Consider the following 25,906-nt stretch of genomic DNA (forward strand, 5'->3'; position numbering starts at 1 on the left):
AGCTCTCAGAGAATCAATTATCATGATAGGTGTCTTTTTTTTTTTTTGCATTTTGTGACCACGGCCAGCCCTCCCTGTAGGTGAATGGTCCCACTGTATCATTGCTCACTCTGGGCCAGGGAGAATAGTGTCACACCACAGTGTGTGTGTGTGTGTGTGTGTGTGTGTGTGTGTGTGTGTGTGTGTGTGTGTTGGGAGGGGGGGTTCCAAATGCGAGATCTATATTGGCAACCGTGGTCTCGATCTCCACCAAGATGACAGATACAGATAACCAGTGTTTTCCAACTATGCCCATTGAGTCCTGGGGGGGATTCTGCACATCCGTGGGTCTTGTCAAGAGTCGGAATGATTTTCACCCATGCAGGTGGGGCTACCAGAAGAGTCCTGCATTCTGGTCCAGGTGTGACAGAGCCCCGCAGACTGAAACCACTCCAAGTCATGGGCCACAGGATGCGACACTGAAGGGTTAATAAAGCAGGTAAATAAAACCAGGTTAATATTTATATATGTGTTCCCAATATAATATAGCCCAATCATGATAGCAATTAATGATAATACATTTGATAACATTGTCACCATTCACACTCAGACTCAGGTGCGGACAGAGACACGGTTTTCGGGAGTTCTCTTAGTGTACTTTATTAACAAATGAAGTGACAAGGGACTCAATGGGCCTCTCTGATGGTGACATGCCTAACCTTTGTCTTAGCGCGGAGTCTTGCTAGGTTGAACAGCTTGCCGACGGAACGTGTGTGAAGGTAGACACCATCTTCCTTGTTCCTGAAGGCGTGTGCTAGAAGCACTGAGAAGAATATCCCGAACAGTGTTGGAACGAGAACGCAGCCCTGCTTGACTCCACTTGGAATAGGGAATGGTGTTGATATTTGCCCATTGTAGCAGACAGTACTGTACATATCTGTGTGGAAGGACTCAATGATGGAAAGCAGCTTTGGGGGGCAGCCGATCTTCTTCAGGATGAGGAAAAGCCCACTTCTGCTAACAAAGTCGAATGTCTTAGTTCGGTCAATGAAGGCGATGAAGAGTGATTGGTTCTGCTCCCGACATTTTTCCTGCAGTTGTCTGATGGAGAGGATCATGTCAATGGTGGATCTGCTAGCCCTAAAAGCACACTGGGCTTCAGGGTAGACTCGAGTTGCTAGACCATACAGTCGCTCCAGGACTACTCTAGCTAGGATCTTGGCCACAATGCTCAACAAGAAGATGCCCCTGTAGCGATTACAGTCACTGCGGTCACCTTTGTTCTTATAGAGGGTTATGATCTTTGCGTCACGCCAGTCCTGCGGAACGGAGCCCTCCCTCTAGACAAGTATGAGAAGATCGTACAAGTCAGGGATAAGTACTGTATGTCTTTGCCATGCTTTATCACTTCTGGGTGAATTCCATCCTCGCCCGGGTTATAGCCTCTCGACAGGGAGTCAATGGACTTACTGAGTTCCTGTATTGAAGGCTTTTCGTCCAGTTCAGCAAGAGTGGGCAGCTGTCTGATGGTGTCAAGGCCGGCATCTGAAATTATGTTTTGGGTAGAGTACAGTTCTAGATAGGGCTCCACCCAGCGCTCCAACTGCTTCCTCTGGCCGGTGATAAATTCTCCAGATTTGGATTTTCAGTGGGACACTCTTTGTAGCTGATGGTCCTGTGGCCTTTTTAATGCCTGCGTACATGCCACCAGTGTTTCCACAGTCGACATTGGACTGGATCTTCTGACTAAGCTTCAGCCAGTGGTCATTGGCGCAGCATCGGGCCGTCTTTTGGCATCTACTCCGTCCAGCTCTCAGTGCATCCCTTGAAGCCTGACATTGATTGCTCATGTAGACTAAATATGCAGCACGCTTTACCTCTACTCCATTTCCTACCAGTTGGCTTCAAACCAATCCTGGTTGCGTTCTTCCTTCCTTCCAAAAGCCTCGAGCCCGGATTGGTAAAGGGCGGAGCGTAAATGAGTCCATTTCGATTCAGCTGACTCTGCAGATGAATGACCTTTTCTCAAAGATGTTTTTAGGGAATCGAGAAGCGTTTGTACTCTGAGTGGACATGAGGCTCGGCTGGCATTTCGGCAGGCAATTCGTCTTGGAGTGGTGTAGCTTGTGTGGAATGAGGCCAAAGACAGAACGAACAAGACTGTTCATACTCCGATATGAAGCTGTCCAACTCGCAGGCCACGCCCCCTCACAGCAGCCACACGTCTGTGAAGCGATATTTTAACTTTTCAACTGCACAGTTTATTTCTCACCTCCAGTGGTTTCAGAAATGCATTTTGCTGAACTGTTTCAGTAATAAATGAGAGTTGCGCGATGTTGGTCCAGTTTTAACTACAGGCACTGACAGCTTTTCGTGATGCGTTCAGGTGCATCACATACGCCTGCACTCTGACATTTTAACCAGCTGCGGGGCTCAAACAGTAGCGATGTTACAAGCTAAATATGATTAAAATATGACTGATTAGTGAGCTGGAGCATGGATAAGCAGCACACGGCAGTGCAGAAGTTTCGGCAGTGCAGCACCGACACAGTTTGGCCAGGACGGTTGGCACAGCAGAAACAAATTTCTTTGGCCAGAGGGAGCTGGCCGAAGGAAATTACGTCATTTTGTTTGGCAGGACCCAGCACTGCCGAACTTTCTTCTTATTTTTATCGAGTATGAATTGGCCTTTATGGAGAGAGAGGTGCATTGTTTGGTGTAGCCCACGCCCTGCCACAGGTGCGTGCACTCAGGTAATCAACTGATGACTACAGTCATCCACACCTCAAACAGCAGGCAGCACACGCCCACCTAGGAAAGACAAAAGGAGGGAGGGGGAAGGGAAAAATGCTTCCACTCGGCAGAGCCAGAGGTGGAGGTCATGCCAAACATAATCAATTAATGCTTATGATAATTTTCTTGTACACATTATGAGTCTAAAGTACCTAAGTATTTTAGAAATACTGAAAAGCAAATAAATTATCTTACTAGATAGATAGATAGATAGATAGATAGATAGATAGATCGATCGATACAGACAGACAGACAGACAGACAGACATACACACACACAGTGGTGTGAATTTGAATTTGTGTGGTTGTCTGTTTCTCTGTGTTTTCCTTGGGATAGGCTGGTGACCTATTGAGAGTGAATTCTGCCTTTCACCACAATGGATGAATGGATGAATAATATTAGCACATGAAGAAAGATAATCAAATGTGCCGTCTGTGACAGAGGAGTTAATAGCCACAGATCTGAAAATGAAGCTTCGGATTACCGACACATTCCCCATTCGTTGTCTGAGAAAAATGTCACACTGATTCAGACAGGGGACTAGGATTAATCTTTAAAGGGTAATTTCATCCTTTAATTACTGGATTTCACTAATTTTACTATTCAAAAAAATGACAATGTTAATTTGTCTACACAATCACAGCTGCAGGGGAATGACATACCCATCATCACACCATAACATGTTGTAAAACCACTCTGAATATTCTAACACACCAACACATTGTTCTCCTCTGTCTCTCAGACAGAATGCAAGCGTGAGCTGCAGAACAATAGTTCACGCACAAACCATAACTCTCCGAATGATCACATCAAGATTTTATTTATTTATTTATTTATTTATTTATTTATTTATTTATTTATTTATTTATTTATTTATTTATTTATTTATTTATTTATTTATTTATTTATTTAATTATTTATTTATTTATTTATTTATTTATTCATTCATTCATGAACAAACCTTGTTCCGTTCTTGGGCGGAAGCAGACTTTGCTCTGTGTAACATTTGCTTTCGTCCGCCGAACCTCCTCCTGTTTAGTTCCTAGGACAGAAACAACTACATCTCATCATGGTGTGACCAACTCAAATATTTTTTTTTCCTCTAAAGATATAAAACAAACATGACGAAGATCGTGACTAAACTCCACCTTCCGTTCGCGTTGGTATTTATGTTACAATATTGTGATTTGTGGAGGTTTTCGTGCGTCGCTGCTCGAGGTAAGAAACCAGCCGCTGCTCGCTAGCTGAACTGTGCTAACATAACAACATATCTGGAGCTCAAAATAATGTTATTGTTAATAATCGCTGTTAACGTCGTAATATCCATGTATTCATACACGTTTACAGTCAGCTTGTTGTTATTCACGGTTTTGACGATAAAACCAGTTTTCTTCAGGCTGGTTGAAGCGATTGCTATATTGGTATCGCAGGTGTACAATTCTGTATTTTTGCAGTTGCAGGTCAGTGTTTTGAAAAATATATGAATGGTTTCAGTTAAAATGCCATTATTGTCACTGTAGATCACAATAAAACCAGGTCTTCATGTACAATGTCCCCAGGACACAATATGTAACATGATAACAAACAGGGTTAATTGTTTCACAATTGCCTTTTAAAACACGTGAACCAAATCATAAAAACAAGAGGTAATATGCTTCAGTGATCAAATCCATCTTCTATACCACATAATCTTGTACAGGGTCCAATCCCAGCAAACTATGGGCGAACGTGGAGTACACCAGATCACCAGTCTGTCACAGGAGAAAGGCACAGAGATGGAAATATAAGATTCCTATGTCCTGTGAGCTAAACAGTAAAACAACCACAGGGTGGGTTTAAAGCTTTATTCAAAATTACAAACTTTTGTGGCTGGGCAAGGTGAACTACGTAACTATTGGAGGCTGAATTCTGGTTATTTCATTCATAAATAGTCTCATCGAGGATATAAATTGTACGTTAGATGTCTAGAATCAGTGCAGATCAATTTAAGCTGAACTTCAGAGCTGAACTTCAGGCAGATTATTCTTTGTGTTACCTCATGTTTTTCCAACCTTATTGTGATGGTCAGTCCATCTCTCGGCCACACGCGACAACCACAGAAAACATTTTTATCTGAAGTAACTTTGAAGACACTGCAATGTTGACGATTCATTTATTTATGTTTTTATGTGGTCAAATGTTTAACTCTCCATAGAAAATGGCAAAAATTGTATTATTGGCACAGTGATTTTATCTATTACAAGGTAAACATGGAGGAAAGTTCTTAGAGAAATGCTTCATATTGAGTCTAAAATGTTTTAATTTAATTCTTTCAGAAAATGATGAGTCCATGGAGGTCATCATGTCGGAGGATTTGGAGAACAGCCCAAAGTTTGTGGACTCAGACGACCTGGACTCTCGGCCAAAGAGGCAGTTCAAGACTGCTGAGATTGCGGACGCGGTGATGGGGACAGAAACCCCCATCGACCCGTCTGACATTGAATCCCTTTTCCCCAAAAATGTGAAGGACTATCTGTCCGGCTTCTCGCCGTTCTGCGATGAAAACAGCGAGCGGTGCGGCTCGCCTGCTGTGGCTGATGGCGGCGAATCGCAGGAGGAGAGTGACGCCGAAACATCACAGCAGGTTCATCGTCACAAACCAGAATCTGTTTTTCTTTTTTTCTGTTTCTTTTTTTAATTCGACTGCTTTAAATGTTTTGAACATAAATAAATTATTCACCAAGTCACAAAGACAATATTAAGTAAGAGTTTTGCCCGACACCTACTTTTAGCTTTGAGCTTCCGTCAGAGCTTAACCGTTTGATGGTAAAGAGTGTAACAATATGATAAATAGTACGTTTGCACAATATGTTGAATATTTATGTGAACATTTAGACCGACTGAAAAGTGAATTATGTTTCCATGCACTGTTTTGCAGATTCAAAATGACAGAATATTTAATATTAAATGAGGAATTCTCCCAAAAATGTGCAATTAACTCATTAAAAAAAAAAATATATATATATATATTTATTGGCCACGGAGTAGAAGTCAGAAGCTGAAAAGCACAAATCAAGGATGGGGAAAAAAAAAAAGTCTGCAAACGGAATTAACTGGTGATGCAACGTGAAAAATAACAAAAACAAAAAAATCCCAGCAGGTGTAAATTATGGGCAAAAGAAAGTATAAAGACATACGTCATCTACTTGTTAATGGAAACCATGTTATTATTTCAATCCTCATCATTTTTGCATATTGCACATTAAAACGTTTTTAAATGGGAGAATTTCATGCTGATCTTCATTTTAGGAGTACAAAGACTACAAAACCTACATGACATTTGGTGTTTTGGTAGAAATGCATGATTTGTATTCTATGTTTTCACTAACATACTTACTATGATACTATTAAAGTAACTGGAATGGTTGAATCAGTTTACTACTTTGGTAGTTTGTGTTATTGAAGCGTCTCTCCAGCAGCAGAGGCCGACTTCTCACCGGGCTTTTCCTCGTAGGTCACCCTGGACATTGTGCACGCCGACTCGGGGGGAACGGAAGAGCTGAACGCCACAGACGCCGCCAAGACGTTCAAGGTGAACTGTGACCGGAGGAACGTCACAGGGTTGGACAACTTCACCGTGCAGGTCCTGAACGCCTCACAGGTACTCGCACGGCCGTCCGACGCTCACATACAACAACTCCCAACAGAGTATTTTGGGTGTGTGTACACTTTTAATACTTTGGGGGGGGGGGGGGCTTGGGATTGGAAGTTCACAGGTTCAGTCCCTTTGACAGGCAGCTCACCACTGTGGCTCGATTCCTCTGCGCCCTAGAAATAGGAGGGTCAATGCGGAAAAGGAAATTCCCCTAAGGAAATGAATATAGTACTATTAGTTAGGCCTTATGGGGGTCTAAATACTCTAGCTAAAATACTTGTTCAAGCAAACGATGATACTGTACCAGTGAAAGTCTGAAGGTTGACCCCACTCGATCAGTAGAATGAGGAGTTTCTGGTTTCTGTCACTAATCCCAGGCCTCACGTCTTCCTCTCGTCTCTCAGGACTTAATGGAGTTCCTCAACGCCAACAGCACCGAGTGCTCGGTGGTGCTGTTCTTCACCGCCTGGTGCCAGTTCTCAGCCAGCCTGGCTCCCCATTTCAACGCCCTGCCACGGGTGTTTCCCAGCATGCATTTCCTCGCACTGGACGCCTCGCAGCACAGCAGGTAGAGGGCATCGGGATGTATCGTCTCGACCACCGTGGCGGCTCTTTCAGTTTTACACTGTATCCGAAACAGTTAAATTATTATTAGTGATTAGTTTAATAAGTGATTAGATGAGGGTTTCATTGCACCGTGTCGAAAAAGCTCAACTAAATGTATGTATTGTGTAGGAACGGCGGTGTCAAACATAAGGCTTATGGGCCAAAAGTGGCTCACGTGAGGCTCCGATCCGGCAGGCACGATTGTAAAGGTTTCAGAGAAAACATGGATTTTTTTAAAAAACTAATTTCTAAGAGTACCAGACACAACACTGAAACTCGAATTGAGATATCAGTGGTGCTGCCATGAAAGATTGCTACATGGTTGCTATCAAACTCGCCTCAAAGCCATGCTGTCAAGGTGATTTTGTGAAGACATGCATAATATATTTCACTGTATTTTGCACCAGTTACTGGCTTTATGTTGAGGTTGCAGTAATTTTCAGTATTAATTGCTTGTTTTCCGGGAACATTTAGACAGTTTCATCATGTACACTCCGTATCATAATAAAAAAAACAACAAAAAACTTTATGGTTTAAATTTAAAGGTTATTATGGGTTGTATGTGGCCCCTGAACTAAAATGAGTTGGACGCCCCTGACTTGATGGAAAACAAAAAGTGTATGCACGGTTACACTGCGCCCTTTCACTTCATACCAACACACTCTCAACTTTTCTGTTTTCGTCCATTTTTAAAAGCTGGTAGACGAGAACGTTTTCCGCTTTAAATGTTATCTCAGGTTTTAAAGCAATGCTTCTGTCTGTAAGTTATATTATAATATATCACAATATAGAATGAAACATTTAACAAAGGATTATCCATAAAGACTCTAGGAGTGACCGTTTGTAAATTCCACAGATATTGTTGACACTATTACATAGATCTTTGATGAATTATCTATGCAGCAAGCACACTGGTTAAAGGAAAAGTTTGCAATATGCAGCAGAATATCTGAACAACCACAAAGTCCTGAGGTGCCTCGTCAAAGCCATCAATAATATCCAATAACATGAGTGTTTCACCTCGTCTTTGACTTAAAGATAAAAGAATGAGACTGTATCAGAGCAGATGACACAGATATGAATATCTTACCACATGCCATCTGTCACCCTTGTGTCCCGTCTGTGTCTCGGCCCTCTAGTAGCCTCTCCACCAGGTTCGGCACGGTGGCGGTGCCGAACATCCTGCTGTTCCAGGGGGCCAAACCCATGGCTCGCTTCAACCACACCGACCGGACGCTGGAGACGCTCACCTTCTTCATCTCCAACCAGACAGGTACAGAGACCAGAGATATGGAGCTCAGCTCGTGCCGAAGGCTCATGGTTCATGTCCGTCTCATCCATCATCCGAGATGAAAACTCAAACTTCTCAATCGAGCAGTGAAAATCCTGAAACCACGGCTCCTTCATCTCGTCTGGTGTGTTGCAGGGTTTGAGGCTGGCGCCGACAGAAACGTGACCGAGGCGGACCTCCTGGGGCCGCTGCCCAGCGTCCCCGTGACGGGCATCGACTGGCTGCTGGTCTTCTCCATCCTCTTCATCACCAGCTTCACATTTTACGCCATTCTGCGGACAGACAGCATCCGCTGGCTCATACCCGGACAGGAGCACGAGCATCAGGACTGAAAACACACAAACTGCAATCAAACCCCTTTTCCCCAAAAAGTTGGGACTCGGTGTAAATTATTAAAACAAACAAGGATGTGATGACATGCAATTCTCATGAACCCATGTTTTTTTGTTGTTGTTTTATTTTTTTTTAACAGGAAAACTAAAACAACCTCTTGATTGTTGAAAATAAAACATTTGAGCTCATTTGGAATTTAATTACAGCAAAATATCTCCAAAAAGTTGACACGGGGAAATGTTGACGAAAAATAACTGATTATGTTCACGTTCAGCGTCTTCCATCCAGCCATCTTCTTATCTTGAGGTGACACCAGCTGACTTTGGCCGAATGCAGAGCACAAGAGTGTTTTTCTGTTTTTTTTATCAGGAATGAAATATGGGTCTATCAATATTGCATGCTGTTTATATTTTAGACCGCGTCCTGTCGCTTTTGGAAATCGGGGTTGTGTTTAAAGTGTTTGAATGAATCTAAAGAGTGATTTTTAATAAAGATGGTAAAGGTTTAGATGAAGCATTTCAGGTCTGACGTGCTGCGGTAGAGAAGAGGAAACTCTTAACACAACAATCCTTCCCCCAAATTTTGCAGCTTAAGTCAAAAATAATCAATTGTGATAATTCATGCGTTTTAAATGTTCCCAAATTTGTGACTCAATTACATTTTTTCATGATTACTAAGTTAACAGAGCTAAAATGGAGACTACTTGGCCATGTGATTATAACCATTGACTGCTAGAATTTAACGAGCTGTGAGACTTGGACATTAATTAACTGTGTGACTACTCGTGAAAGAACAACAACCTGTTATAAGTTACTAGTCTCACAAATATTAGATGAGATGAATAAATCATTACCTACATTTTAAATGTGCTCTGCAGGACTGCAACGGTTCACATCAGACTGACTTTCTGACAATTTACTTCCAGATAACACTGTTATGTATGAGTTATGTAATAGCCTCAATTAGGTAAAAGGAATTATATCTTTTTTTCAGATTCAGTGATCTTAATTAAGCAAGCTTCACTTGAATATTGTTTTTGAGATAATGCCCTTAAAACAGGGATGTCAAACACAAGACCTATGGATCAAGACAGATAACGAGAGGATCCACTCTGGCCAAACCACAAAGCAAATTGTACACATTTCAAAGGGAAAAAAAGCGATTTTTTAAAACACATTTAGTGGCGACACAACACTGAGACCTTGCGATCGTTGCAGAAATGCAAACTAACATTAACCTCAAAGTCATTCTGTCAGGGTGACTTTGTAAAAACATGCATAATGCAGCAGCTATGGAAGAAGCTTGTTGGACATTTCACTGTGTTTTGCACATTAAAATTGGCTTCATGTTGAGATTGTAGTAATTTTTTGTAGTAATTGAAAATATAGACATTTCCAGTATGTGTACTCTGCAGTACAACAAAGAAAAGTTTGCATTTAAAGGGTTATTATGGCAGTATTTCACCAGTCCTGCACACTCAAGAGGATATTGTGTTGTATGTGGCCACTTAACTAATGTATTTTACACCACTGGCTTAAAGGTTTAAGGTTGGTGTAAATTGTCAACAACAAAAGGGAGCATCAACGGGGGTCAGCTAGTGTCAAACTCACACTTCAGTCACTTGAACCACTCTAGTTTTCATTGAAAAGTGCAGGTTATTTTCGATTAGTGTGACAGAAATGAACTTTATTTGATTGTATTTCCATGATCAGAGCAGATGCTTCAGGTCTGCAGGTTTGGTTCACCGCTACATTAACTCAGGTATTTTAATCAGGCATTAAACTAACCAGCCATGGCGCCATGTGAGCGAGAGGGAAGGAGTGAGTGATCGAAGTGGAGGTCGGATCTGACACGAACACCGGGGAGAAAGGTGTGAGTTGAGGTCAGACCGGACGGAAAACAACATTCATTCATGTCTGCGTTAATGTTTAGCCTGCGGACAGGCGGCTCATGGCCGTGCAGCCTGCTGACCCGGCTGAGGTCACCTCTTCTCTCCAGGAGCTGCTCCTCGAACATGGTGAGTGTTGTCACACCTTTAGCATTAACATTCATAAGCATCTTATTGCTCAGGAGGCTTAAGTGTGTTTCATGCATGCCGGTGGGAGTCATCTCACGAGCCGAGCGCCGTGCAAAACGTGTCGGTTCCAGATAAGCGCGTTCTTGGGGGGGGGGGGGAAACACGTGGCGAACTCCATTGGAAAATAGCCCAAATTAATGAAATGTGCCTATCTGATTATTTACTCTCGTCAATATCAAAATTGCTGACCATTTTGTGATTGTTTATGTTGCATCCTTTAATTCGGCGTTAATGATTTTTACATCACAGGATTTTATGAGCTCAAATGCCAGATTTTTATCCTCATTGTGGTCTTACTTCCATGATAGTGTCAACATGACAGACTTTACCACGTGTTTCCTGTTTGGAATGAGACAAATATTAAGGTTTTGTAATAAAATTTGCTCTCTTTATTTGTTTTTTTTCAACCATGCCGCATTTCAAAGTGGGTTGTTAAAACTTAAGCTGTAGTCTCTTAATTGTTTATTAAGAGTTACTATACCTGTTACTATAAAAAAAAATTGCAAAATATTAATTAGCAGTTTGGCATATCTCCATAAAAACGCATGTTTTCTGAAATCACATAGTGCTTGTGGATAATTGCAATCGTGCAGGATTTAGTTTTTGCTTCGTCCTTGTCTTTAGTTTGTAAAATTCTCAAGTGGCAGTCATGTTTGGTGCTAGACTGCCTCCTCCTGGGTGAAATGTGTAAAACACTCGGTAGGTAACATGGCATTTAGATTTATTATAGAGAAGAGCATTAAACTGACAATGAAAGGGCTGAATCAGCACTTAAGCACCAAGAGTTGTGAAATCAGATGTGATCTGTCCCTTAAACTGCTAGTTTTTGAGATGAGATGTTATTAAATGAGGATTATTTACATGCAGTCGTCAGACTCCCACTGGCTCTCCGCTGCAGACCGAGATCAGCAGCTGATGGAGCTCCAGGCCACAGGCTGGATGAAGTTGGAGGACCGAGATGCCATTTTCAAAGAGCTTCACTTTAAAACCTTTAATCAGGTGGGTGATGTTTGTGTGTTTGTTTACAGCCTACCATTGAACTCCATATCCCTGCTGCTGTGCTCTGTTGAAGCTCTCTGTTAACCTACCACACACTTCAAAAAGCACCGATCTACCCAGATAATATGCTATTAAAGTCTTTGGACAATCAGCTACAGTTAAGTCTGTCTCTCCCGCGTCCACTTCTCTGTTGCGCCTATGTAGAATTCAACATGCAATAAACTACATACACAGATCACACATATGATTAAGCCCAGTTGACTTCTGATAAGAAAGGGGGACGTTGTGACCGGCATGACTGCTTTTATTTGTTGTGTAGTTTGGTTGTTTGGCTTAAAGTGGATTTAGGGGAGAGGGTTGAAAAAAGTGACACTGCATTCATTTTGCCATTTGGTCATTCCTTTAATTGGTGCTTGGAGCATGTAAAAATAGGTTGTATATTTTTTATAGCAGAGGTTCTCCTGTGAAACCTGAAGTGTAATGTCGTTTCTTATAATGTGGAGTTGGTTGTTTCATGTTGTATGTGGGTTGATGTTTCATTTTGTCCAGTTCGGTTGGTAGAACGTAGCACTTGAAAGACAATATCAGCAATAAATAAAAGGTATTGTGATATCTGACAATTGTGTTTTTGTCTGCACACAGAGCTATCACCTTCAGTCTCTGCGCCAAATCTTTAATTCTCTTCCATTATTATAATAGTGGAAAGTTTGCTGCTCTTCAAAGGATGATTATAATGGCATGTTTTCAAACAAAATCAGCCTGAACAGTATCTTGTTGGCTCATCCTGCAGTGGAAGTGGAACAAACAAAGATCAGTATTAATGCCGTTAACAAAAAAAAAGAAGAGGGAAAAGCATGACTGAATGCATCCTACTGTATCTGTTCTGTATGTGTGTGTAACCTGTGTCCTCTACTGTTGTCTGTGCTGTATTACTTTAAGAATGACCGTTTATATGTTTCATTCCAAAAACAAAATCCTCTTGTCACTTTCAACCGATGCAACTCCAGCGCCTCTGAGCAAACTAAACGACCAAATCACTTTCACAATGCCCATTTCCAGCTCTTTCATATCAAATTCCACAAGAAAATATTTCATATTATTTAAGTTCAGTCTGAGAAGCAAACTCCCAACATGGATTAAAGCAAAGTGGGCCTCGTCCCTTTTTATTGAATGTGCCGTTCAGCAACTCCATCTTCATCTCCAGAGACTAAAGCGTTGCGCTTATTCACAGTGGGTTGCTTCGAGAAGTGAGCTTTTAACTGCAGGTTTGAATCCCACTAAGAACGGGTCACCACTGTGGCACCTTGAGGAAGCCTGTTAACCCCCAACTGCTCCGGGAAAAAAATACAACACGTAACATAAAGCTAAATAAAGTTGTTTACATCAGTTCCTGCTGTATAGTTTACCTTCTTACATGTAATATACATGAAACAAAGAAATATAACAATTATTGCATTTCTGCAAAAAAGGATGGTCCTAGAACTACTTGTTAGATATATATATATATATATATATATATATATATATATATATATATATATATATATTAGTGCTGTCAATTGGTTAAAAGAATTAATGAAATAATTGCACAATTATCTGTAAGTAATTGCATTGTTTTTCTACTGGAGACTAAAGCTTGTAATGGATATTTATTCAGGGAAAACCACGGAATTGTTGTCGACTCAACACACACTATATTAGACTATATTTAAAATCAAAGACTATCTTTATAATGTCCTTTTTAAAACTGTTTCTCTCCAAGATTAGCAAAATAAAAAAAACATACATAAATTAATTATTAAACATAAGTCTGGGTTTTGTTTAATTGCAGTTCAATTACACCTGCACTACTAATTTAATTTCACGTTTTATCTTATGTTGACCAGATGACAGGAGTTAATTTGGGGGTTTAGAAGTGGTGCAAGTCAAGAAATCAAAAAAATAAAGTAGAACAACATTCATGTCTCAGATACAGTTGTTACTTTAACTGAAGTAGGCAGTGATAATGCATAACTGTACATTGTCGATGTCCTGAAATCGTCAAATAGGACCAAATGTTATTAAGATGAAATGTTATACATCTCTTGATTTGATATCACACTTTTTGGAGAAAATTGTGGACAAAAGAAAATAAATACATTAAATGTTCCTTACTCCTGTTTCCTGGTAAAACTATTGATTATGCTGTTGTACAAAGCTGTTCCGTTGGATTGTAAGGGTAAAATTGAAATGAAAAACTGAATGTAAATGTGTCTTTGTGTACCTTTAGTGAGCTGCTTGCCACCTCAGGCGAGCGTTGCATTGTGCGACGTCTCAAGGCCACTTAGCGGACTTCCTCTAATCCAGTCGTTAGTTGTTTTATCCCCTAAAATAGTCTGTTTTTACACTTCCACGTGTTTGAAGTCGCAGGGCGAGCGCTGACCTCCCCCATCTGCTCGTCCCAGCTCTAAAGCCTCTCCTCTTACCCCGACACGTCAGGCTGCATTACCCTGAGACGCGCCAGGCGGCCCAGTTGGCAGCAATTGGGGTTTTGATCAGAATGATTTCTTTCACAAACAATCAAATTGGTTAAAATGTTTCATCTGGTTCACAAACCACTAACAACCCCATCATTCCTTCTGGTAGATGTACTTTACTTTTCTTTTTTCTGCTTCTTCTGCTCGTTGCCACCCTCCTTTCCCTATCTCTGCCTCCCTCTTTGTCTGTCTCTCATTCACAGCCTGTGCCCCATGCTATTGGGGAGTGAGCTCATGTTGTTCCAATTTCGCATGTCGGCCATTCTTTCTGTCCGTCTCCCTGTCGCTCTCCTTCACTCTTTTATTCTCTGTCCAGAAAGCCCCCCACCCCCCCACCCACCCACCCAATTCTCTGATGCATTTTCACATACTTGTAGCTCGTTTTTCATGGCAGCTCTTAAAGGGCTTTTACAGGAGGGGAATGAAGATGAGGAGCGACATGCTGGCTGATTTCCATTCCCCACTTATCTGCAAGTGATGGGCTCGGGGAAATCAGATCCCCAGGATTTTTTAATGAGAATAACAAAACAAAACAAAAAAGCCTGTTGACGCTTCCTCCTGTTGCCTCCAGGGGGCGGCAGAGCTGTACCCACAGCTGTGGGCGTCCACTGTTTGCATTGGAGCTGAGTGCATGAAGGAGAAGCAGCCACTCAGAGCTGCAAATTAACTTAAAAAGGAACATGACAGCTGGACTTGCTTCTTTGAGTTTATTTTTCTTTGATTACAGCAAGTGGAAAGTGTTATGATGCTGTTGTAACCAGCTCGGTAATCTATCTGTGGTGTGTGGGTACACAGCTTGTTGTTAGTGGCAGTAGTCTGAGAAGTAACTGTGAGTTATTTTCCTTGTCAAGTCTGGGAGATTTAATCGGGTTTGAGAGGTGAAATCCTCTCTCTGGGGCTGCTCTGGTCAGTGAGAATCCCTGCAATCACATGTGGAAACTTCTCTGTGTGAGTGTGTGTGTGTGTGTGTGTGTGTGTGTGTGTGTGTGTGTGTGTGTGTGTGTCTTTAATACTGTAAATTCTGGCCGGAGCAGTGCATGTTCTTTAAGTCACTGATATTGTTTACGCGCATGAGCTTTATGCAGTGTTTGTTTACGGGTGACCATCTGCTCCACATTTTGCCAGACGGAGTGGAAACATCTATGCGACACCAGCGAAATTGGTAGCTTTAGGATGCAGCTCGTGGAGGAACTGTTGAGCTGCCTTCGCCGAGGTTGACAACGATGGCATGAATCCTTTTGCACATAAATATTCAGCCCTTAAAATCCTTAAAAAGATCCTTTAAAAAGCTGCATTTACGATTGAATAATGTCCCGTTTTAATCTACCCGTTTTAATGAAAGAAGGGAAAGTTTACGATGATAAATGTCTGCAACCAGAAGTGACTTGATTATTTTTGGTTCATGTAAACAAATCTCCACTGAGAGAAGCACTCGGGAAGGGATGCAGAAATCCAGGTGGTGTATTTAGTCATTTATTGGCCTTTAATTAACCAAGAAAATCATTTCGATAAAATTAAGAATAAGGTAAAGAATGACAGCAGGATCACAGAACAACTGATATTGTGATCACAAATAATATGACAAAGACTGATTAGATACAAACACGACTGTTTTAAAAGCTCATGTTTGGTCTATTTTTTGTGACTTTCAAAGGTTTTATTAGGTAGGAATGGAATACGTGTTACATGGCTTCAGAAGTCACCTCAGGGTGCTTGATAAAATATTCAGTTCATGTTCTACATAGTCTATGTTCTGGTACAGTGTCGCTGTTTTGGCAACTTAATCAGAACCTCAGATTTTTAGTTGGTGACAAACGGCTGGTAGAGTCAAGAATGTGTCAGCACCCCCCCCCCCCCCCCCCCTCTAAATATGTGCCATTGAACTCGAGCAGAAGGTGGAAGTATTAATTGATGTCTCTGCCCGTGAATCTCTTTAATGAGCAGTTAAGAGGAGAACGGGTCGGACTGTGATGTGTTTGAGGTGTCGGATGTTTATTGAAGGAGTCGTGTTTATCCGTGGAGCAGACCGTCCTGCTTAAAACAACGCAAAGAATATAAAGACTGCTAAATTTACCGGATCAATCGATAATAAATATAAAAACTTTTTAACCAATATTTCTGACTTGCAGTTTAAATGAAAATGATGAATAAGACAAGTTTGTTTATGTGGCAGCATTCAGACACGAGACAATTCACTCTACTTTACAAGGCAAGAAAAGAAAAGAAATATATTGCAACAAAGTGAAAAAGAAACGCTGACAGATATAGAAACTATTGGTTGATGGAAATCCTAAGGAATGAGCTATTTCATGATAAAATTTAAAAAAAAATCATCTAAATGACATTAGTGATGGACCAAAGTGTTATACCATACTATCAAATAGGTATGATCGAATATGTTTAGTGGCCTCTGACGAAATCAGTTCCTATGATCAATGAAATACTGTGTTTAACTACATGCTGCCATATTTTAACATTAATAGTATATTTCATACATTCAGTGGTGTTTTAATGACTCTTTTCTGCACTTTCAAATCAGCAGTAATGTGGCAGTAAAACAACTCGGAGCTCCAGAATCTCCACTGACATTATTGTCGGAAGATATTTAAAAATAAATAGTCTCAAATGTTTACTGTACTCTTAAAATTCTGAACAATCAGCAAATTTTTTATTTTTTTTTGTGCTGAAAGGAAAATGTCACAAACTTGAGACAAACAACATGCCGAAACTGCGGCTCACCACAGACAATAACCGCATTACAAGCTCCCAGACTTAAGTTCCAGGTTGGAGAGGGAGGCAGCTTATATGATTTCTGGAGGAGGCTGTCGCTGTGCTGGGATCGCCGTCTCTGCTCCCTCTGCTGCGCTGTGCCCCCCACCTCCACCCGCCTTGTGTTTTAAATTCAGTCGGGGGGGGGGTTCCCTCTCCTTCAAATCTCCTTGAAGCCTCTGCCTCTCGTTATGGGCCTTGGTCTGCTTGTGTTAAATAAGATGTCCTACAACTAAAACTGAGCCCCTGGGTAAACCAAACTCCCCGAGCTTTGCTCCTCCTGCTTCATGCACACATGCCCACGGTACCAATGCACGAGGATCGGCCTGATAAGCTGCTGGCATTGCTCACTTTTCATCGCTTTCCCCGTCTCAGGCAGATGGTTGCAGTGAATTATTCTGTTAAGTTTTGATGCCGTCTGTGAATCGTCTGCTTCGCTGTTTGGAGTATTTCTGACTCATTACTATGAATGATGTGGAGTGATGAAAGTTGGCCTTCAAACACTCAACGTTGGACAAAAATAAGAGTGAAAACAAACAATCCTCCATCAAGAAAATGTTCCAACTGCTCAAAAATGTTTCACACAAACTTCAGCCAACTCTAATCTGAGCCCTGGTCTGTGTGTACACTTTCCTCGCCATATAGAAGTGCTTAGACTGTATCCTCCACTCAGGGCAGAGGTGTTCAGTTCCCACCTCCGTCTCCAAAGCGGAGCTTTCCCTGGGAACTGGAGGCATCCAGCATTCATCCCGGCCTGTAAAAAGAAAAAGAAGAAGAGGCCGGAGGGACGTGGTGAGGTGTGGCTCCAGAGCGGAGGTGGTGAGATAATCTGGCCATCAGACCTCGGGTAGGCTCAGATGGCCCTGACGTCTGCTGTCTTTTGACGGGCCCAATGTCTGTTTAAGCCCTCGCTGGTCGCCCCGCAGTTAATGAGGGGGTTTGCATAAGTTGGCCTCAACACCATTACATGACACTTGTTACATAAATAGGGGCTGACGTGCGTGAAGAGGTGCTACACACACGCTTCAGTCGCCCATCGAGTGTTCACCAGGTGGCAGAGCATGTGTCGTCTCTGTCAGGGTATCAAGTTGAAGCTGTTCAATATGTTTCTCGGCTTTAGGAATGTTAATTTGAGAAGATTAATACTCGCCATGTTTGACGTGCCCGTCGGAGCGCCCCCCCCCCCCCCCCCACACACACACACACACACATGAAAGGAGCTCAGCGTTGGCAGCTTCGCTTCGTAATTATTGTCAACGTAGTGGGCAGCCCGGTCCGGCCAACTGGAAGCTTGTGAGGAGCTCTTTGAGAAAGAAAAGAAATGAGACATAAGAGGTGTGGTCATCATCATCATCATCATCATCATCATCATCATCATCCTCATCATCATCACCACAACCACTAGCATTGAAATCACAGCAGTGAAGGTTTCCAGGGGGTGATGATGGAGCTTGCTGGGTAATCATTGGGTGGTAGTGGAGGGAGTCTTCAAGTGTGCGTCGGCGAGGAGGTCGCATGTGTTCGGTTGCATCGGCGTGAATGTGTTTCTGTCGGAGGCCAGTAAGCGTAGGCACAATCTGCATGCACTTAGTCCTGGCAAGGCAGAGCAGGCGTTTTTTAAGCCCTTGGACTGCACGGCGGTGGAAAGCCGATCTGTAAATAACAGACACATGTGTTTGAAACTGAGTCCTGTTCTGCAGCCCACAGCCGCAATGAGAGAGAGAGAGAGACAGAGAGAGAGAGAGAGAGAGCGAGCACCACTCTGCACCCACGTCAAATTGTCTCATCCAGTGTTGTATGACAATCATGCTGTAATAGCACCAAAATGGCTCCTCAGCTGTGTGTGTGTGTGTGTGTGTGTGTGTGTGTGTGTGTGTGTGTGTGTGTGTGTGTGTGTGTGTGTGTGTGTGTGTGTGTGTGTGTGTGTGTGTGTGTGTGTGTGTGTGTGTGTGTGTGTGTGTGTGGGGGGCGTAGTGGGGGTCTGCTGTCGGGTGTTTCTGATTATTTGAGACGGGGGGCCTGCGTAATGTCATGTCAAATTATCCGACTCTGACAGCAACAGCTTGTTGGGCCAGTTGGATCGGCCGGCTGGCTGGCTGAGCGGACGGATATCTTGACTGTCTGGCTGACCCGCCGCGCCGGAGAAGTGTGGCCCGCACAATACAAACGGTTAAACAAAGCGCTTCGGGAGAGAGAGCCCTTGACCTCTGCTGACACGAGACCTCGGCTGGGAGTGGAGTGGCTGGTTTCATTTTCAGTCTGGCCCAAGTGGAGGATGTCAAGATGACCTGTGGGTGACGGACACGCCACTTGGCCTGCTTTGTGTCCTGCTGCTTTGCTTACTGCCCCCCAGGGACCACCGCCTGATGTGGGTCCAGATATTTCAGGCCTTTTTGGACATCCAACCCCATTTCACTTGTAGTAGAGGATGACAGCTCAGCCTCTCTCTCTTTTTCTTTTCTTATTTTGTAAAGTCTTTAGTCAGGGTTCAAGTTACATATCTATCATCTTATGTTCCACATTCCTCTCTCCTCCTAATAATCACATTCTGCTCTGTGGTTCGTTTGCACATCAGCGAGGTCCAAATGGGCACATATATAATTGTTCTGGAAGTGTGACACTACTCGTGATAAAAGCCGAAACAGCCCGCATAATATACAGCACTTTGAAGCTTGGATAACGAGCATAAGCTCCGTTTGGGGTTTCGACTGGTGCTCTGTCAATTGAACTGATTCAAAATGCAAATGGAAAACACACTCATTTGGATGCTAATACAACATTTGTTCTTAATCACCCCCGCAAAACTCCCATCGTGCCACGAGTTGGCCTTTGGAAGAGAAATCTGCTTCTTAAATTAAAAGTGACTTAAAGTGACCAATTACTGGTCCCGACGAGCTGCTGCCAAATATTCGAAGATCTGTGGAAACGTATCACGCAGATGTGACCGCACATGTTTGTAGTCGCAGACCGGTCGTAATGTCAGCGAGTCTGTAAAAGTGTTATTGTGATGCCGCTTTAAAGAGGCGGGACCCAGCTGGCGGTCATGTAGCGTGAAAAGGGATCCTCCCCCGCGTTAAACGCGGAGCAACACGCGCTTTTCACGCAGGCCAGGGTGGCGAAAAGTGTTTGTATCTCGTGGTAATAAATGAATGCACGTACGTTCAGGAAAGAAAATCTAATGCAACTTTTTGTTTCTTTTACGGTCATAAAGGTCAATGCAACTTTGCCAATACATTTGATGTGCTCAGTAAGGTCTGTTGTTAATGTCGACACTTGAAGCAGAAGTTTAACAAAACTGACCCAGGATCAGTAGAACGCTCGGTGTTATGAAATCAGTTATTGCTTTTATGCCGCCAATTATTACAAAATGTGTGCTTATAGATGTGAATGTTTATGTTTGCTTGTAGTGTTGTGTGAAAACTTTTAGAGCTGCTGTTTCTTTCTCTGTCGTCTCGAAGCAGATTGACAGTTACCATTTCACTGGACTCCTTGTTTCCTGGAGGAATTAATGCTGAACGAACTCAGTTCTCCCGGAAAATGAAAGATTTCTCACGAAAAATGAAACTGTATCCATAGTCCCTGTGATGCTTTAGCTGCATTAACTATTTGCTGATTGCTCATATTATAAACCCTTTTTCGCTTCCACATTTTAAATTTTGTACTTATTCAAATGCGAAATACTAATGATACAATATTATTCGATTTATGATTTTGGTCAAAGGCAAAGTTTGAATTATAAAATGTATTTAACTTTTATTATGACTACTTTTTTCTAATGTTTCCAACAAAATATTAATTTCTAAATTCAACTTGGAGACATGTGAATAAATTCTTATGAGGTTACCATGGAAACCAAGCCGTTTGGAGAATCATTGACATAAACTTCTAAATTGTATTGATGCTGTTACCTTTCAAAATGCTAACAACTACATATGAATGTTTTTAATGCATTGTTGCCTTCTGTACCAGCTTCCTACATCTGATTATCTGCCACTATGTGTTATTGTGGTTTTTTCCCCACGATTTTGTTGTACCTGCTATGTTTTCCCTGTAGAGATCTTGGAAGATCTCGCGGAGAATATCTGGTTCCTGCCACTGCACAGTCACAGTCAAAGGCCGTGGCATTACCTTTTGTTCAGGTTTGAAAGAAAGAAGAAAAAAATAAATTGGTGTTTTGTAAAAAAAAAAAAAGGAACAATGTGCAGGAACCTTCAGACACACAGAAAGCTTTTACCTGTTTTCCTCAGCTGCAAGACGAGCAGGAAGAAAAGAGCGCGAGAGAGAATGAGGACATGTTTGGACAACACCTGACATGACAGGCTGCTTAACCATCCCCATTAGAGCCAATGAAAACTGAGAAAAAGCAGACCGCCTCAGCCTCCAAATTGGTGCCAGCAGGGTCAAGTTGCAGGAATATGCCAATTACTTAAATTGATCAGGAGACGGTTTCCTTGATAACCAATTTGATCAAGCTGCCGATCGTGTTACACGCGCCGCGCTGCACGGGAACCTGGCTGCCCGGCGGAGAAATTGGCTACAACGCACCAAAAAAGGCTAAATGCAATTTCCGCGGAGAGAGTAATTCTGTTTCGTCATGTCAGGTGGTGGAGGGGGCCGCAGCCACGGCCTGTAAACAATGGCATTTCAGTTGATTTAATTAGGCAGAGAGGAAGCATTTAGGGGCTTAATTGAGATTGCAGTGGGAAATTGCTCTGAAATAGGTCTACCTGATTTTTATTTTTTATTTTTTTTTTCTAACTTTGTTCACAGTGAGCATGAGGAGGGATTTCACTCTCCTCTTTGTAGATAATTAGAATAACCGTAATCACTCCCTGTATGGCGCGTGATTGGAGAGAGAGCCACATGCCCCACTCGAAATATGAAGAGTGTGTATGTGTGTGTGTGCGTGATGCACTGGCCCTTCTGTGGGTGTGGAAGTATGTACAATGTACACGTGCAGTCCGGGAGGTTTTCTGCATACACAGGGACGCCGCCTTGCGCGTCTCCATTCCTCAGATGGCAGCATTGAGCCTTGTGCTGTGCACATCTGCAGAAACATGTTCTGACTCTTTTATTTGAACCACTTTTACAAGAACTGCTTGCAGGTTTCATTTAATTTTAAAGGCTTTTTTATCTCTCACACACACACACACACACACACACACACACACACACACACACACACACACACACACACACACACACACACACACACACACACACACACAGGGTGGGGGAGTAATTGTTATGCACAAAATGCTGTATTTTAGGTTGTTTCTGCACTTGAACCTGTTCCCCCGAGGAGGAAAACAAAGTTTATATGGCTCCATAGATTTGTAATTAATTCTTCAGAATTGTTCATGTTTTGTTATGAATCTAAAATATTTGATTAAGCTTATCAAAAGTTGTTTTTCTGAAGTATTTAATTTTGTCCATTATCAGTATAGCTTTGAATAGTGATTGAATTCTTGATTTCACCAACAAAAAGAAAACCAACGTGACAAGTCCAAAAAGATGTAGTAAGAGTAGTTGTGGTTTTGTTGAACCCATTTCTCTAATACTCGTCACAAAGTAGTCTTCAGTAAACTTCCATACAGTGTCATAGACTGTCCGCTGCATATATTAAAATACATATGTAGTATACATAGTTATATTATTCTTTGTGTAAATTCCTCACAGGATACACACACATTTACCATTATTCATATCTACTCACAAATGCACATTCGCCTATTAAGAAGCTAAAGAAACAACAAAGAAAAACTTGGAAAACTGTGGAATGACGTCTTTCTTTCAGCTGTAATACTTGATAGTTTTAATTTGTTTGTTCACAGTTTGTATTTAAGCACCATAAATACTTTAAAGAAGAATCATACAGGAAAAGATTTTGGGAATGTTTTTGTGTCCCGTGTAGAGTGATCTGCAAGATTGAATGATTTTGGATCTTGACAATTAGTCAAATATAAACTGCAATGTCATTTTCTAGTGGTGCCAGTTTTAACACAATCAAAGCACATTAACTTTATAATGAAATGAAGGAAAAAAGCTCATCAGACAAATTTATTTTAAAGTAAAGAAGATCTTCTTCCTTTTAGCACAAAGAAACTTCCGGCAGGTTTCACAGTTTTCCAAACCTAAAGCAGCTCAACTAAGAAAACTTTTCATTTTAAACATTTATGGTAAAAGTGAAGTTTTTAATTTATCCTCCAGAACTGAAACTTGGAGCACTTCTCATAAGAGAGGAGAAAACTCTGCAAACGGTAATAAGCTAATAAACAAACTCCAATCAGGCAGCAGTCTTGAGAACAAAGTGTCCTGCTGGGACAATGCGCTCCTGTCAGCCCTTTGAGGTGTTGATGCAGCTTGGTGGTTTAAGAATTCTGTGCATTATGAGGAGAAATTTAAAACTGTGTTCTGGATTATACAAGCTGATATTGAAGGAATCTGATCTTTCTAGCAAATGCTGCCAGTGTGTTTCGCTGGTTTTCATCTCAAAATGTTCCCAACTGCTTGTCTCTTTAAGCTGCTAATCATACTAACAGGTGATATTCTACCCACACCTTTATTTAAATGAAGCTAAAGACACATTTCATAGGTCTACTGTCTCTTCCCGTCGATGTTTGATAACTGAGCCCACTGTTTCTTCCACCCAACAGGCGTTTGGCTTCATGTCACGTGTGGCTCTGCAGGCGGAGAAGATGAACCATCACCCAGAGTGGTTCAACGTTTACAATAGGGTAACGGCTTTCCCCGCCTTATTGCTCGCACCTTGTCGTCGAGATCCGAGGAGTAATCTGCAGCGCTACATTTGTTTAGTATCGATTACAGAAATCACAGCTTGCCGAATCAAACGGCGTTATCCCGGCCACGCGTTTGATTTACTTCCATATTGACAATGCCACGGCTGGTTTGAAACAAATTACAGACACGCTGAGATCAATCGACCCACGGATAAAGTCAGATTTTTTCATGTCAAACAATCATCGCCGGGTCTGGAGAGCTCCCGGCTCGAAAGCCTGAAACACACTCCGGCTCCGTCAGAGCGACCAGAAGAACTCAATAGCTTCACGCTATAATCCCGTCGTTTTTCTTGCGAAAAGCTCTGCAAATATCTCTGCCTCCCCCTCCACAACCCCACATGCTCTCTCACTTTCTCTGCCTCAAGAATAAAGTAGTGGTTGATATGACAAACCCAGTCCCTGAAAATCTCTGAGCATTAGGCTGCAGCCACTGAGTTACTGTGTGGTGGACCGGGCAGCTCTGAGAGGAATGCTGCTCCTAATCCACTCTTTATTAAAGTGGCTGTAGAACGGTGCTACAGGTCTCTGGGCCCCCGCAGCACTTTCCACCAGACACTTGCACATAAATCCCACACTGACTGAGGTTCAGCCTCGACAAAGTAGATGCTGTATACTGAGCTACTGCTAATGTTCTCTTAAATTCTGTCATTTTCTTGGATGTAAGTATTAAATCTGTGAGTTTACAAACATTTTTTTCTCCCTGGAATTGAGGGGAGCAACATCTATTGGCTGATTAAACATTCGTGGGCAGAGATGAAGAAAAATCACTTCAAACTACGAGACTATCAACATCAGATGATTTGCTTCACCGTCAAATTACCTATCGATAGTAATCACTGCAAAAAAATGTTCTTTAAGTAATTCTAATGCTATTTTAGGCAACGCTTACTCGGAGGTTTTCAAGTGACAATGCAAAACTTTAATTGCGTTTCGGGTGTCCATTTATACAACAATGGTGCTCGGAGCCACTGAAAACACAACTTTTTGAAAATGGCTCACAAGGTGGGGAACTTGTTGAAAACGCTCCATCTCTGTGAAACCAGGGGAAAATTACTTTCCTAAAAATGCCCGGGCTCCGTCCCTGTATAAACGACGGAATTGCTGCTACTGCGCGTGTGCACCAAGGTCGTAGTAAATGGTTCTTCTGCTCATACACCCGATGGACAATAAGAACAATGTTTGCCTCCAGAGTGTCCTGACTCCCAGTCCATACTCTGCTGGGTCTGGGTAGTTTAGTTTGGTAGAACCGTCACCGCAGCAACGATCCAACTTCCACATGTGTTTATGGTTTCATTACATAAACAACCAACAGCACCAGCTAGTGGCCTGGCATGCTATCTGCTTTGTTTGTAGTTTTTCTTGTACTCGTGTAAACGTACGTTGTTTTCAAAACGTTGCCATGTAAACGCAAAACCCTCCTGAAACGAAAGCACAAAAACTAAACGTTTTCACTTGAATCATTGTGAAAACGAGGCTTAAATCTGTATTTTTCTTCCTGTTGTATCAAATATGCTTTTGTTTGTGTTCCCGCTCTGTTTCCACACAGGTACACATTACGCTGACCACGCATGATTGTGGAGGGATCTCCAAACGAGACATCAAAATGGCCAAGTTTATCGACAGGATTGCCCTTCATGCCTAATTGCTGTGCATTTATATCCAGTTTGAACCTTTTCTAGTGTCCCTGCTTTCATTTTCCACACTGCTGTCAGGAATATAGTTTCTCTTTTACGTCTCCAAACGCTACCTCGGTTTTTTTCTTTTAAATAAAGTCTTTATCACACATTTTGATGCTTTTTATTGTATTTGTCAAACATTCTTTAATAAAGGAATGGCGTTTCAATCAGATGGATCTTGTCGTGTTGTTTTTGTTGTTTTAAGTCATGTTTATTAAATTAAAATGAAGGTGGACGGCTCGCCGGTGATCCAGAAGACACTTTTCCCCACAGGCCTCCTCCGGACCACATGTTCCCGTTTTTGGCTTTACAGAGTGGAGTGAAATGAGGAAGAGGTCAAACTCAGTAGGAAGGGGATTTATTGTGATTTACGATTTGGTAAGGGATGAGTCACATCGGGCTTCTGTGTTTCCCCGACTGCTCTGCAAGCAAG

At 42.0% G+C, this 25,906-nt stretch overlaps 2 protein-coding genes across 5 annotated transcripts; both read left to right on the forward strand.

The window, feature by feature from the left end:
* Positions 1–103: 103 nt before the first annotated feature.
* txndc15 (thioredoxin domain containing 15) lies at positions 104–9,987 on the forward strand. Of its 4 annotated transcripts, none has more exons than XM_080483948.1 (6): positions 104–478; positions 5,088–5,395; positions 6,266–6,412; positions 6,811–6,974; positions 8,152–8,285; positions 8,439–9,987. In XM_080483948.1, exons 2-6 carry the CDS (start codon positions 5,102–5,104, stop codon positions 8,633–8,635), a joined length of 936 nt encoding a protein of 311 aa, XP_080340074.1. In that variant the 5' UTR covers positions 104–478; positions 5,088–5,101; the 3' UTR covers positions 8,636–9,987. The 4 variants fall into 4 exon arrangements, with proteins under 4 accessions (XP_080340074.1, XP_080340075.1, XP_080340072.1 ...); XM_080483949.1 differs by having other exon boundaries at positions 8,155–8,285; XM_080483946.1 differs by lacking the exon at positions 104–478 and adding an exon at positions 3,770–3,990.
* A 437-nt stretch (positions 9,988–10,424) lies between these two features.
* LOC308121306 (pterin-4-alpha-carbinolamine dehydratase 2) lies at positions 10,425–25,644 on the forward strand. The gene is made up of 4 exons (XM_080482484.1): positions 10,425–10,653; positions 11,581–11,712; positions 23,654–23,734; positions 25,344–25,644. Exons 1-4 carry the CDS (start codon positions 10,549–10,551, stop codon positions 25,437–25,439), a joined length of 414 nt encoding a protein of 137 aa, XP_080338610.1. The 5' UTR covers positions 10,425–10,548; the 3' UTR covers positions 25,440–25,644.
* The last annotated feature ends 262 nt before the right edge of the window (positions 25,645–25,906 follow it).

This window comes from Lipophrys pholis (genome assembly GCF_963383615.2).
Source record: "Lipophrys pholis genome assembly, chromosome: 16".
Classification (NCBI taxonomy): Eukaryota; Metazoa; Chordata; class Actinopteri; order Blenniiformes; family Blenniidae; genus Lipophrys; species Lipophrys pholis.